This window comes from Anopheles funestus, chromosome 2RL (assembly GCF_943734845.2).
Source record: "Anopheles funestus chromosome 2RL, idAnoFuneDA-416_04, whole genome shotgun sequence".
In the NCBI taxonomy this organism is placed as follows: Eukaryota; Metazoa; Arthropoda; class Insecta; order Diptera; family Culicidae; genus Anopheles; species Anopheles funestus.
Window position 1 is genome coordinate 98,032,976 of NC_064598.1, and position 14,758 is coordinate 98,047,733.

The 14,758-nt window shown below is 42.6% G+C and overlaps 2 protein-coding genes across 4 annotated transcripts in view; one reads left to right on the top strand and one right to left on the bottom strand.

Moving 5' to 3' along the window:
* Positions 1 to 14,758, top strand: part of LOC125763505 (stress-activated protein kinase JNK) — a 278,718-nt gene that overhangs the window by 136,897 nt on the left and 127,063 nt on the right. The window lies entirely within an intron of this gene.
* Positions 1,540 to 11,435, bottom strand: LOC125763465 (icarapin-like). 3 transcript variants are annotated; one of them, XM_049426687.1, is made up of 6 exons: positions 11,321 to 11,435; positions 10,877 to 11,095; positions 5,689 to 5,910; positions 5,471 to 5,622; positions 5,019 to 5,384; positions 1,540 to 3,711 (listed from the first exon to the last, which is right to left on the bottom strand). In XM_049426687.1, exons 2-6 carry the CDS (start codon positions 10,944 to 10,946, stop codon positions 3,007 to 3,009), a joined length of 1,515 nt encoding a protein of 504 aa, XP_049282644.1. In that variant the 5' UTR covers positions 10,947 to 11,095; positions 11,321 to 11,435; the 3' UTR covers positions 1,540 to 3,006. The 3 variants fall into 3 exon arrangements, with proteins under 3 accessions (XP_049282644.1, XP_049282645.1, XP_049282646.1); XM_049426688.1 differs by having other exon boundaries at positions 10,877 to 11,098; positions 11,321 to 11,433; XM_049426689.1 differs by lacking the exon at positions 1,540 to 3,711 and adding an exon at positions 4,048 to 4,425.

Genomic DNA, 14,758 nt, shown 5'->3' on the forward strand with positions numbered 1-14,758 from the left:
AACTGAAAGAGATCTCTCAAATGGCTTCTTGTTCGAGTAAATATCCCAGGGGCAGATAAATCTGTTCGGTGCGAGTATTTGACTTTCGTTCTTTTTCATTGTTAAGATGCGGTGTACACACTAAAACCCCGATGGTCTCCGGGATTTACAGACAAAGTCGCCAATGTGACACTCAAAATACGATTGGTATTGTTCATCTTGCTGTTGGTGAAACACGCGCTGAAGTAGGAAAAGCGTGACAAAGGGATAGAAGATGATAAGAAAAAGTGAAACAGATTTTTCTTGTTCAACTGCAAATGCACACCGTACTACAATCGCTCGAATATGGTTCGCCAGTTGACACCAAAGTGGCTACACGGAATGCTAGAGACGATTGCTAGAGTCCTACCGTGGAAGAAGTGGATTTGCTGAGGCATCATTTTTTCACCTCTAAAGAAGAAACAGCACGACCAGGGTAAGGGTAAAGAAAATTGTACAAAATTTCCCCCGAGCGTTGAAACCATAGTTTAAACAGAGTGAATACTATCGAAAGGCAAACAAAGCTTCGGTTCTGTCTGCCAGCATATCGACCATTTTTTTGTGTACATCTCAAACGCCACCATTACTCCTTGTTCTTCCGGATACGATTGATGTTCGGTGGTGGTGGATGCTGATGCTTCTCGGTAAACCCAACTGCTCAAAGGCTAGGCTACCACAAGGATCCGTGCGATCGGTTGGATTTTTTTTCCTAGCTCCACACAAGAAATCTATCATTCCTCGAGGCAGAAGAACGATTCAAAAGTAGAAGAAATTAAATAAAAAGTAATTTTCAATAAATATAATTTGATATCATCGCTTTGCTTTGTACAGCAGCAAGGGTTGAGAGTGTGACGCTGTGAAGTGAACAACGAAATACCAATGACGATGGCGATGGGGAAGGGTAGTAGAAAGCGAGTAATAGGGGAAACCAGTTGCTGGCAAAAACTGCTGCTAGGTGACGGTTGGATGCACTACAGGGTTACCGATTTTTTTAGCCAATATTCATCGAATTCACCTAAAAGTATGCAATCAGATACAAAAAATCGGTGTTTTAAACCAGTTACATAACTTGGAAACTAAATTCACCGCAATATGGCTGTAGGAAAATCGTTTCTTTTTGTGGAAAACATTTTCGATTACAGCTGAAATTAAACAAAAAAAAACTATTCTTTTCGCACACCCTGCAATGGAACAACGCTCAAACACAGTGCCCACTTGCACTTCGAATGGCAAACGGGATCAATCTGGTAGAAAATCTACCGGAAAAGCATACGGAAGGTGCAAAAAAAAACCTTTGCATTGCCTTTTATTTGCTTTACTCATGTACGGCACCCAGCCGTCGCTCTTATTGACCAGCTGGATTTAGCACTAAGAATGTATCAGATCGAACTTGTTACTCGCTCAACGTCCTCTATTTGTCTGCGCTGCAGTTAAGGAAGAGTAATTTCCTTGGAAGGATTATCCTTCCATTCTTTGGCGCTGGAAGTGGATAAACGATCGGGCAAACATGGTGGAAATAAATTAATTTTTGAAAGTGTTAATTAAAATCTTATTTTCAACCATCCAGTATAGGGGTAAAGGATTTTTTATATTCTTTTTAATATTATGTCCGAACAAACACAGAAACAACTTCTTCCCAATTTTATTTCGGGTTTCCTTAAATTTCTTCCCTATGCCAAAGGCACACGTGAAAAAGATTTTCTTAAATTAAAAACTTTGCTGGCTTTTTTTTCTTCTCCATTCCGTCGTAACCCCACGGTTAGAATCTGCCAAGAAGGACTAGATTTATTGAATTGTTTGCTCTTTGCGTCTTTTTACATTCATTTACTGTAATGCCCGTACTGCACTACGGAATGAAAATCTTTACTGCGCTCTTGTGTACCGTGGTGGTTCGTACTTCGGTGCAATGAGTTTTACTCGTTCCAAATTTTACGCCATTTGTCAGACAATGCACAAATTAATTAGTCTACCTGTACCTGTAGAAATACCTTTCAAGGGTCTTTCACGTTTGGGGATCCCTTTTGCTATCAGCTTGATGCCATTACCTTAATTAATATGTTCTGAATTGGATGGGCTACTGTTTGTTCTAATGTTTAATGTACGGCAATAGTAAGACAAATTGAACCACTTGATAAAATATGTTGTATTAAATTTGCTTCCGCCTATTGGCTTTATTCGAACGAGAAATTCTTCACGCGAAAACCTCAACCCCGCTCCGTCTAATAGAGTTCTCACATTTCCTGCCGAATGCATTGCACCATCAGTTGGGCGATTCTTCACTAATCCTTCGATAATGCGAACAGCAACAGACTAGGGACGAAAACAAACTATCCCAAACTTCGATACTTTACGAAAGGAAGGATTTATAGAAAACTTCCTTGGCCCCGCCTGTGTGGCTCCCAGTCACCCATCAATGCATGATGGCTGTTTCTTCCCATTCCATCCGCTACTCCAATCACTTTCGGTTGATGGAAAAGTTTTAAGCCACACGGAACGGAAGTATGTCCGAAACTGTTGTAAATAAATTATTTTCCAATGAAGAATAAAATCTCCCATTTTCGACCCTGTTCGTTGTGTAGCCTTGTTTGCGTCCAGTCAAACTACCATGTGTGGCGTGGTTTGCTTCATGCATTTCCACATCTTCACCACGTCGGAATGGAAAAGGTGGGAGAGGCAAGAAGCTTTGATTCTTTCCAAAGTTCGTACACTCGACATTTCACGCTGCAGCACGGGGAAACTTCTTTGGTATTAGTGAAAACTCTGATTGGTCTAGTTCATCGATTCCACTCTCCTGTCAATTCGGTCCTTAACAATAGATCTAGTCTAGTTGGATGTGTAGCGGCACCAGGAAGGCCACACTAACCTTTCGCTTGAGTAAAATAATTTAGATCAATAAATAAATGAGCAACTCTTACGTACTAGAAGTTTTCCTCCATCGTCTTATTCACCATTTGTTGGGAAATTATTTTTTAACTCCCATTCCGTATTTTAAGGACGCCGGAACTGGCCATTGCCGAAGAAGAACGGCGGTAGCTGTGGGTTCTGAGCTGCTAGGCCAAAGTTTGTACCCGCCGGTACACCGAACAGTGGTGGTTGCATGGGGAATGGTTGCAATGGATATTGACCACCCGGGAAACCACCCGAACCGGGAAAGCCCGGAAACGTTCCTACCGCGGGAAACCCTACTCCACCCACTGGTTGCTGATTGGAAGGAAAGCCCATCGTTGGACGACCAGGAATAGTTGGAAATCTTCCTGGACCTGCCGTGGGGAACGGATCCCGTTGGACAATAACAGACGGTGGATTCCTTGGGTTGAACGTAATTGCGTTCGGGTTGGCCGTCACACTTTTATCCGCGGCCAGTCGAAAGTTGATGGCGATATCGTTTGAAAGATCATGCCCGGTTGTTGCGGGCGCATCACCGACAGGTCTTTCTTGGTTTGCGTTGAACCGGTTGTCGAATCTGTTCGAAACGATGATCCGCTTACGATCATCTTGCTTGGGCCATTCGCCCGAAACTGGCTGACGATGCCCGTTGACATTTGGTTCCGGTTCCTCTTCTGAGCTTGATTCGAGCAGTTCGCTGTTGCCACGGTTTCGCTGAATGGTCGTCTCGGGTGATCCATCCACTAGGTCTTCCAATGCATGTGATGCCTCTTCAAATGATTCCAGCCCTGACCACTGTTCTGAGAACTGTGTGAAATATGCATTACATCTTACTGTTACAACAGGAGAGTGATCTCCAATTCAAATAGCTTGAAGGCATAATTAATCAGCATCGTTATTCTGCTTGCGCTGGTTTGTATGGAATAATTTACAATGATAATATAGCTTAACATAGTTAAATATAACATATGAAATATGTACATTAGGTCCAAAAGCAAACCACTCTGCAGCCATTTTCGTGAGCCTCATGCATGTCAGTTGGTTGGTTACGTGGAGCTCGTGTGGTTAAGTTGTAAAAAATGTAGCAGCAAACGAAAGATAGTAAACAAGAAGATACAAAGAGATAGAGAGAAGGTATAGCCGTTTTAAGTTCTTAACAACTTTATTTACATCATTCACTTTGTAAAGCTTAACTGGTTAGACTTATTAAAATCGAAATCGGGAAGAGCGAACAACCAACAGTTAAACGGCTGTGGTGGACAAATCTTTCAAAGTATTGCATCTCCTTGTTCCCAACTGAAGACATCAAACAGAAGGATCATCGTATTAAACCCAACTCCCAACTCGGCCGATCGGTGGTACTTGCTCGACCGTACACACACTCCTCGCTAATATCTACACCATATTCCTTTGCTCCAATACTATTCCATTGCTGCAAGATGCATTGTGTTGCGTGGAGTACCATCAGCTGGTATCGAACCTGTCAACTGTCAACCGGAAGTCACTCCTCACGTACTAGTTCTGGAGTTTGCGGTGGAAAAAGTTAATAAAAAAAAGAAATGCAAGTAGTGAATTCACATCACGCATACCAGCACTATGCTTATGTACATGCTACTAGGAAGAGATGTGAAATCGGTAGACTATGAAAGTTAATTGGAAACGAACAGGGAAGGTGTATGAGCGAGAGGATAATAATACGAATGATGGTCCATAGCGTTCGAATCACAGAGGTTCTGTTATTAGTTTAGTTTAAGGTTTAAAAGTATGCGAGCTTAAGAGAATTGGGGCTAGTTTAAATAGTAAAAAGGTATACAAAAAGAGATCCTTCGTGTTGAGTGTTGCGACTTCATTCAACGGAAAGTTCTTTTTCTTCTATAGGAAGACTATAGCAACCATGTGGCCACACCCGAAGGAACTGAGAGACGGTGGATTTTTGTTGTAGTTATGAATGAATCGGATGCTTATAGGAAGATAATAGATCAGTCCGAAAGTGGAGAAAGTATTAGGCAAGCTTAGCAGCAGCGTTTTTCAGAAGAGGATTAGGCAGCGTCAGCAGCGGCTGTAGTAGTAGGTTCCGCAGCTTCAACATCGTCAGTTGCACTTTCCGTATTTACCTCCGGCTTGTCCACTGGTGTTTCCTTTCCGTTCACCTTCGCCTCATCGATGTCCACGCTGGACGTATCGATCGTGTTCAGATTGTCGTCATCTGCGGTAGTCTTCTCTTCATCACTCGATTCTAGCTCGGTATCTCGTTTGGGTGCATCAGTCGACGGTGCGGCAGGTTGTTTATCCGCATCATCATCAGCACCATTACGATTGCCGAGCTCAACGTCAGTTGGAGCTTTCGGGGTAGTCACCGCTTCACTACTGTCGTCAGTTGGCTTCACGTCAATGACACGCACCTTGAAGATCGATGTACCGAACTCCGTCTTCTTGGTGTAGTACGTATCATTAATCACAACCTTGTGTCCATCGATCACCTAAAAACAATCAAAATTATTGTTTGAGTTACTGAGCATAGGAGTTACTGAGCATAGGCGTAGGAAGAAATTCTCGTAGTAAATACCTTGACAGTAGAGGTGGAGTTAGTAACACCATCTTCCGACGAATCTTCCGGAATCTCCGGAGGCCAAATTCCTGGTCCGGATGGGATGAAATCTCCACCATAGAATGGGTTCCACGATCCCGCGAAACGATCTCGTACACGCTTCAGAAGATCTAAAGAGAGTCGTATATTTATAAGGCTGCACCAAAATCCGGACTTCCCATTTCCAAGCTACTCACCATCCAGATATCCCGAAAGATGCCACGAGAAAGGATTGTACGATGGGAAGTACACGGGTCTAGCTGGAATAGGAGCGAAATCTCCGGTGTCCACTACACCGTCGAACCCTTCAAACGATGACGGATACCGGTTATAGTATGTCGGGCGGTGATGCGACAACGGCACGACGATGTACTCAGCATCTTCCGATGTGTCGGATTCCTTCTCCTTCTCGTAGCTCGCTGTCAAAAAAAAGTTCCAAAGTATCGATCAAAAGACACATCATAAACATTTATCGATCATCGTCATCTAGCTTCTCAAGTTTATTGCGCACCAATTTGGAAAACATGCTTCATCATTAGCAGTTGTGCACGAAGCACAGCGATCAAGGTGAAATCGATTTGCAACGGCAAAAAAAAATCTCCACCTAAAACACGTTGGGTGGAGTAGGGCTTGTCGATGGCTTTTTCGGTGAGCCAGCAACCCCCGGACAAAAGGTGCCGTACGTTGCCTTTGCTTCTCCTCTGCCCCGCTGTTAGGAAACGGGGAAGAATAATTGCAACCCTGCCCGTGGCCACACTAATCGGCCATAATTGATGTGCTCAGAGCTAATGAAGATGTTGGAGTAGTAGCAGCAGCAGCAGCTGTTGTTATTCAAATAAATGGAAAACGATCATTATTCACCGAGGGCATGCAACTAGGCCGTTTCTTACCACAAAGCTCCATTTGAATGACACTTGTTTCAATGTAGAAGAGTTCTCGAAAAAAAAAACTGACTAAGCTAAGCCAAGTTGGGCTCTACAATCTTCAGCATATGACTCGCTAATTTCAAACACTTTCGTTACTGATCATAACCGGCACGGCAAACATGCTACAAACATCGCCTTAAACGGCAATGATCTGATGGATGAATCACTAAATGACAGAATCGCGTGTAGTCGCATCTATTTCGATGGCATCTTTTTTCACCTTTTGCGTGACGCGTAACGGCAGACGGGAAGGCTTTTGTTTCATAATTGGTGCAATTTGGTACAATCTCTCCCATCGTACCCGTATGAAGTGGTGCTTTTAAATTGCTAATAGTAAATTATTGTCCACAAATGGAAGAAACGTATGCAACAAGTTTTGTTTCTGAACGGTTTGAAATTTACATTGATAAGGTTTCATTTGAAATTCATATCGGGCTACAAACACAAGGGAAAGTTACCTCAGATCTACAATACGCTACGATGAGACAAAAATATTTTTGCTTTAAGCACCCCTATTTGCATGTATATACAAACATTACTCTACCTTCAACGAGTTGACATTCTTCTCTGTGCTCCAAAACTATCAAATTTGGCGTAACGCTGGTATCAACTCGAAAACAATTCCGTTTGATCCTCGAACGAACAGATCAAGATCAAGAGATTCTCTTGTTAAGAAATCACAAATATCCTCCTCTCCTGAACGTGTCTATCACGATCACAAATTGTACCGGCTGTATTAACACTGTTGACATTGTTGTTAGCAATAGTATTCCGCCAGTACGACGTGACTGACTCTGTTCGATTGATAGACAAGTATGCACAATGTTGACCTACTCTCCACCGTACAGATCGTGGCTCTGCCTCCTTCATTCTATAGTGCTCAAAACAGTAGTTACACAAGCCGGTTTTGTGCCCAAACAAGCCAATGACCTACTCGAACGCCACCACTGGAACAAAGCTGGTCGAGCTGATCTTACACAGATCCATCGACTTGGAAATAAAACCCTTCTCCCACTGGCAAAATGTTGTGCAAAAAAAAAATATCGCGTAAAAAAAATTATCAAATTATCCGTAATTGCATCACATTCAATGCACAATGCGTTACTTTCCTGAGTGATGTCTTAGGCATTCACAATGGCTTCCCTACGCAACCATCGAAAGCCAAGTACATTTTTGTTCATTTTTTGACATACATATAACTGGAGATGTTTTTTTGTGTTAATCATTCTCAGACTTATCATTCAAGTGTCATTGCTCTCAGCAAACTGTTACTCAGTAAAAAAAAACTTTTCCAGCATTTTGTTCAATACCTTCAAAAACAGTCGCACGATACATGATCAGGCACAAGCAAGTAACGTTAGCAAAGAACTGGTTTTGCAAATGTCACGTGCCACGGTGTACTTTGGTGCAGTGAAATGCAACGTAGCTAGGTAGCAATACTGCACCAATCGGGCAAATCTACCGCTTGTTACCAACATCCACACGCTAGTACCCAACACTCAGTGTATGCATCTTAAGTTCTGGAATTGTATTCAAAACACGCAACGAAATAAATCAACAACAATCTAATCGCTACCCATGTGAGTGTCGGGCGAGTACACGAAAGCTCGCAGCTGAGTATTTGGTGTGGGAGGTCCAGTAACACACATACGGAATGCATGCCAGACGTCAATAGAGAAGGAATTAGGTGAACAGTCTATAACATTCCTCCCGAAGAGATGAATATACATACAGTATTTTCTACGTAGCATTCGTTTCTCGATTGCATTCTCTAGCTTAGTAAATTATAATTTCCAACAAACTTTCCATCAATTAGGCGGCGTCAAAAGCGAACTTTCTCCCTACAACCTCCCCCAAACAATCGTTCACGGAAGAATGCTAGACACTTGACGTGTTTCCCATTCTCAGCCAGCACCTTTTCCACCTTCAACCGCGAAAGTATTTTAATTAGCTTCATCTCGATCGCCAAATCGTTCAAGTAGCTTCGGGCGAAAATTCCTGCCAGAGGCTTCATGAACGCAATTTATTCGAGTAGGAGTGCGAAACGAGAATACACTTGAAATACCTTCTGCGTTTAATGCTACACACAATGTTCATTTACGACTTTAGACTGACATGTCTACGGTATTCGGTGGTAAACATGTTTTGATTTCAATATAATTATTGCTTCAAATCATCAGCTCATAATGGCCGTTTTTCATGGCTGCATCAAAACACATTTATTATATTGTGATTTGTGTTGAAAATTGTAACCACGTGATGTGTTTTAGAGTTTCATACAAATTCCACCAATTACAGGGGTGTCAAACATGGTTGGCTCTATTCCGTCAAGAACTCTGGAAGCCATGAAAGAAGAAAGAAAAAGTCTGACGAAGCATGCATTTTTAGCACCTGTGAAACACGTTAAGTTTCCAAGAAATTACCCAAAAATATCCCATGAACATGACACAGTCAGCAGATTGGCGCTTCACATTCGACTTGCTCACTTAACCCACCTAACGCTGCTGAACGACCCCGGTTTGAACCAGTGCCATGTTTTGCTTTACGCCACAGTCACCGGGCCCATACACACCAAGCGCAAACTCATCCATCCGCGGTCAATGAAATTGCGGCGCATCTCGAATGATGAACAACCGCACTTGCATCGTCACAAACCCACCTTACCGCCCTCCACTGGTACGGTGCGGGTCGCGTAATGCAGCGTGTGAAAGGGTCCCAAGTCCCCACCAGCACAAATGCACAACAATCAACCGAAATTGTTAATAAAATCGTAGTACATATAGACACTTCCCGCCAAACCGTTCGGAGGTAGAGTGAAGTTTCTCGTTATGTGTGCGTTGGGAAGTAACTAGCAACCGAGCGGGAACAAGTTGCTTCTAAAACGTTGCACAGATCCAATCTCCACAGAATCATTTCGGAAGAGGAAAACTCGAGCGATGTGTGATCAATTGCGGGAAGTAACGAGAATCTTAAATTGCCTCTCCAACTACAGCTCCATCTGTGAGTCGCGTTACTGTCGAAGGAGGAGAAAAAAACAAAACCGAAACATCACCAAACATCACGGTAAATCAACTCCGATATTCAGCTTGCCGGTGTGATGACGCAAATAGCTATTCTATACGCCGAACACCGAGCAAAAGTCGCAAAGTTTTCAACATCTGCTCAAGGTCAAACCATGCGCTTTGGGGTTACGGTTTCCAAAGTGAACCGGAAGGTTCAGCACCAATTTCGGAAGAAGGAAATAAGCAAATCTACCCCAAAAGATGAATGAAGCTCATTAATGCAAATAAAAACTGCCAGATTTTTCCCCCCGGGCCCCGGTCAGTGCGGTTAGGCCGGTATATAAATACACGTAACGCGAGGTGTTCAATCATAAAACCTTTTTAACACCGGCCGCAGCACATATTGCTTTACATGTGTGGTGGAAAGATTTTAATTAGCTTCCAGCGGCTCATCAGCTTAATGTGTGCGCTTCTGCACACTTTACGGAAATTATGCAATCTGTTAGAATGGAACAAAGATGTGGTTTTACCAGAAATGGCGTGTCAATTAAAATCTGTGCAATATGTTAGATTACATGGTTAGTGTGCCTAGTTGAAAGGAAATAAGATTTGATCGTACGGCCGTTCGCTGTATGATCAGTAGTTACAGCCGAGTTACAGGCTACGATCGTGTCTGAGTTTTCCTTTTTAGCCAACGTCGTTTTTATGCTAATATAGCACACACACACAAAAAAACGTCGGAACTGGTTCTCGACGCCACCTAAAAACAAGAACAGATATTTGGGAATTTTTTTAAACCTTGTTCATGCTTCCAAAAACTTGTTTCGCATCGAGACTCAACCAAGTGTGAAGATATTCTACGGCACGACGTTCGGCTTCATGTCAACTTTACGGCAGTAAGTTTTGCAAAATGGAACGTAAATTGCGACTCAGCCAAGACTGGGAACTCTGGGCATCTCATGCAAACTTATTTTACAATTAACAATCGTTTGCATAAGTGAAGCACCCGTGCCTCACGCACGGTAAACCAGCCACGAATGGTACACGCGATACGGCGAAAGGAAATTCATCTAGCATCAGACATTCTAATCTCCCCAACCCAGTCGAGATGCGTCATTGAATGATCGAATGGTACAAAAATGATCTAGAAAAGGTGAGAAAAAAACGCCATGAAACTGTTTTGTTTTTCATCAGGTGGACACAAGGAAAATTGATTTTTCATGTCCATCGATCGGTTTTGTCCACCCGTGAATGTCACTGAAAATTTTCCAACTCGCGCCTTCTCCACTAAGCGGGCAATGGAATATATTTGTCCAAGTTAATTTTGTGCCGGTTTGGATCTAGATTTAAAGTTCTCTGCACTGCCATATGGAAAGTGTCACGGTTCACCATTTTTTTTTTGGTTATTTCACACACAAACGGGCGCGCGCGCGCACACACTCTCGTTCACAACATACCTGGATAGGCGATGGTGGCGGTCACGGTCAAGGCAACCACCAGCAGCAAACTGGTCGTGAATCGTCGCATTCTTTTCGATTGCACAGGTAAGGGTGTGGAGACGCACGTGTGGCGTACTGTGGGGGTGGTAGAATTTTCCAGAAATTTCCCTGTTTACGTGTCACCAATGGCCGCACTGCACACACTGCACTAAACACCGGCGTGGTGATGATTTTGTTCTGCTTTTGGAAAGAAAACAAAACAAGGGCACATACAGTTACTTCAATAATACAAAAATTCACGATTCTGTATTCACTGGCACGGCCCTCGGACTGCACAAAACAACGGTCAAAACAATACACCTCTGTTTGGCACACAAAAATGCGCGGAACCGGTGAGAATCGTTTGAGAGCAAAAATTTGCCGATCCGGTCAGCTGGATGACTGAGATGAGTGCACGCGTACCTGGTTGTATGCCCGGTTTGGTTCGCTATTTGCCCCCCAAAAGCGCTCGTTCGTTACTCTCGGAGCACGTTCTCTCGACTGGTACGGTGGCCACGGTGCGCTCTACGTCTATATATGCGATCTTTCCGGGTGGTTTCAGGGGGTGAGTCAGACTCACCCTCTGCCGTGTTGTCATGGTGCGGTTCCGTTTTTACGCATTCACGGCAGCATCGAGCGTCCCATTCACGCCACAATCGCAGTTCGTCCCGTACGGTCGTGGACGCTAAACAGTGTGCCACGGCATGGGTCTGTGCTGCCGTGTTATGACGGGATGCTTTTGTGACCCGAGTGGTGAAAGATAACAATACTGAAATTGGAGGTGGTTTTTTTTGGGCAATTTTTTTTGGGCAAAATTATAATATGAAAATTTTCAACTATTCCTAATAAATATTCAATTATAATTCTTAACTCAACTTGTTTAATGATATCCTACAAAATCAATACAGTCTTTTCTACTCTGACGTAAAAATCGTAATTATTTTTTATTTATATTTTATATTTTATATTTATATTTTTATCGATAGTTTTTCTCTTTATTCTCACATTATTTATCATTGACAAGTTCATTCTAAATTTGGTTAAATTCTTAACAAAAAAAAAATTCAAAAAGTAATTGAAGTTTTTCTTATTAGGCTTGTTTTCGGATAGTGTGAACATTGTTATGTAGTTGCAATTTGCTTCCCTCATTCGCAATAATACAATGTCTAAACGAAGGACAAAAAATTAGCAACAAGACTTACTCCTCTCCTGTCATTAGCAGTGGCGTTCTGAAGACAATGTATCGTCGAACGCCAAATATGACTCAAAATTCCACAGAATCGTTAAACGATGACTGCACTAAAGGGCATACTTACTGAAAGTTTGACATTTCCTGAACTGTGGGGCCAGCAAGTTGGAAACACAAAGCGTCTGATTAAATATCATTTGATCATAAAATTGTGCTCACCTTCAGCCACATCCACGATGGGGATGTACGCCGGTAATGGTATGATAAGTTCTAAGCATTTCCTTTCCACACAGAAATACAATCACTCCGGCATCTTCCTGATGCTCGGTGTCATCCTTAAAAGTCGATAAAGATAATTTCCCGTTTGAGGGGGAATCCGATTTAATCGCCTAACGCCAACTATGAAACTGTAAGGCCAGAGAGATAAAAGCGATAGACGAAAAACGTCAGAATTCTCTAACCACGATCCGCACTCGTTTAGCACCTTTTCGCTGAGTGAAAAACATAACAAACCATATAGAGACGCAATTCCATCGCTTTACTACAGAGACGAAAGCGAACGACTTTCTCGGCCTCGGGGCATCCTATTCTAAACCAGCAGTAGTTCGCGCTACACCTGTAAAATGCGCATGCCCATATGTCAACCCCGACGGTACGCGATCCTATCGACGCGTTTGGCATGCGGTACCGTTTGGTGAACCCCTTTGCTTACTGAAATGACATGAAGCTGTTTGTGTGTATGAAACAGGAGTGTCAACCCCCCTAACCGGACACCCTTTTCCTGAAGCAGCAGAAGAAGGGGTTGCGCGCACTAACCTATTAAAACCTTCACCGATTGATCGAGTGCAACTGATCGTGCGCCACTGATCGATTGGTGATGGAAATCGTTCGCATCTGCCCAGCGTTTACCTCTGGTCAAGGTCATTACAATACGGTGTGGCTGGCTGGTGGATGGCGTTTGAATTGGCAAGGGCGTTGCGGTTGTTTTATGTTCTAATAGCGAGCCTCGCTGCACCAACTAACAACCGTAGCGACATTTGGCATTCCGGGGTTGAGGTAGTCACAATGAATAGTCATATTTTAGATGATCATCAAGCCGAAGACAGTAGCAACTGGAAAATGCTGCAAGAGAGAGACTAGCATGCTTTAATGATGCGCTGCTAGATATGGAGGGTCTTTTGTAATCTTATAACCTAGACCATATTATAATATTAACCCTCTCTTCCTCTCTTTCTTTCTCTCTCTCTCTCTCTTTCTCTTCTTGTTTTAACGACCCTTAAGGTCATGCCGGCCATTTCTGGCTTACTAGACTTATTTTACCAAGTAGCCGTATAGTCATTCCTTGCTAAGGAGGTACTGTCCAGATGGGATTTGAGCTCCCGTCCTGTTGTGTAGAGCCTGCGCCGTTTACCAAATACACCACATTGGAGGGTGGTCTCCATTCGTATTCAAATTAGGAATTTTTGGAGCTTGTGTATACTAAGATTCGTGAAAGAGTAAATATGCTAATTTATAACACATGGTTGAGTTCTCATGAGGTTTTACACCCGATCTACGGCATATTAACTCAAATTCCCAGGCATGAGAGTAACCTGCAGTTTAACTTAGAATGCATGAAAGTAGTTTAATGGATTTTTTTTTAAATAAACTTCTAATGTATTCTAATGTCTAACGACGAAGTTAATGGATTTGAAGCTTCTGTATCACCACGTTTACTAATGTCGCTATATACATTATCCCATGACTGTTCTAGCATTGTGAACTCAGCTCTGATTGTTACGCCTCGTTACCTTTTATGTACAGCTTCGTGACATTTTTCAAATAGTTTACAGAGAAAACAAGACTGTGCTACTGTCCAGTAAGCTTGTTTCTCGTTTTGTTTTGTTCAAAGATAAGCCTGCAGAAGCGAATACCGGAGACGAAATGTAAACGATCGGCACAGATGGTATGGTGCTGCAAGCTTAGTCCCTATGGTTGCCCCCGTGCTGAGTTATCATTTTACACAACAACCTGTTTGTTCAATTTGCAGAAGCTATGCAAGCCAGAGGTGAAAACCGTGGTGACTAAATGCTAAATGAATTACTCATAACTAGAGAAGTGAAACTGTTTTTTTTCTGGCAGTCTGTAGCATTGTTTTACATGCAGTACAAGAAGCGATATTTGTACGATTGCATTTTCATGGTAAAAAAAGCCACTAAAAGCCTTTCTTCTGCAATATCATAATCAAATGATTCACTTTAAATTGCATAAAAATCTATACCCATATCTTCCCACCGATCAAAGACAATAATTTATCTACAACAGCCCAAGCTTAGCCACCATTATCGCTCTTCATCGTGATAATGTTCCTAATGGCTTCGAAGCTACTTAAACCGAATCGGTCAAGGTGGTTATGCAATTTTTGATTGTCGTGATTATTGTTCCACCTCTACCAAATGCACCAAATCCACGCTAATTGCGCTCCGTTTCGAGATTAATCGGTATTAAAACAAGACAAAAAAAAATGCGCAGTTTAATCGCTCCCCAAGATTGCTAACTTGGTCGAGTTCTTCCCCGCGGTCGTCACTCCCTTTGACCCGTAATTTCGTTTCAAGTGCATCCAATCCATTTCGTGGGCACGTGTTGCTGTCGGTAACTTGTGTCTCCGTGCCGATATTTTACACAGATGATTT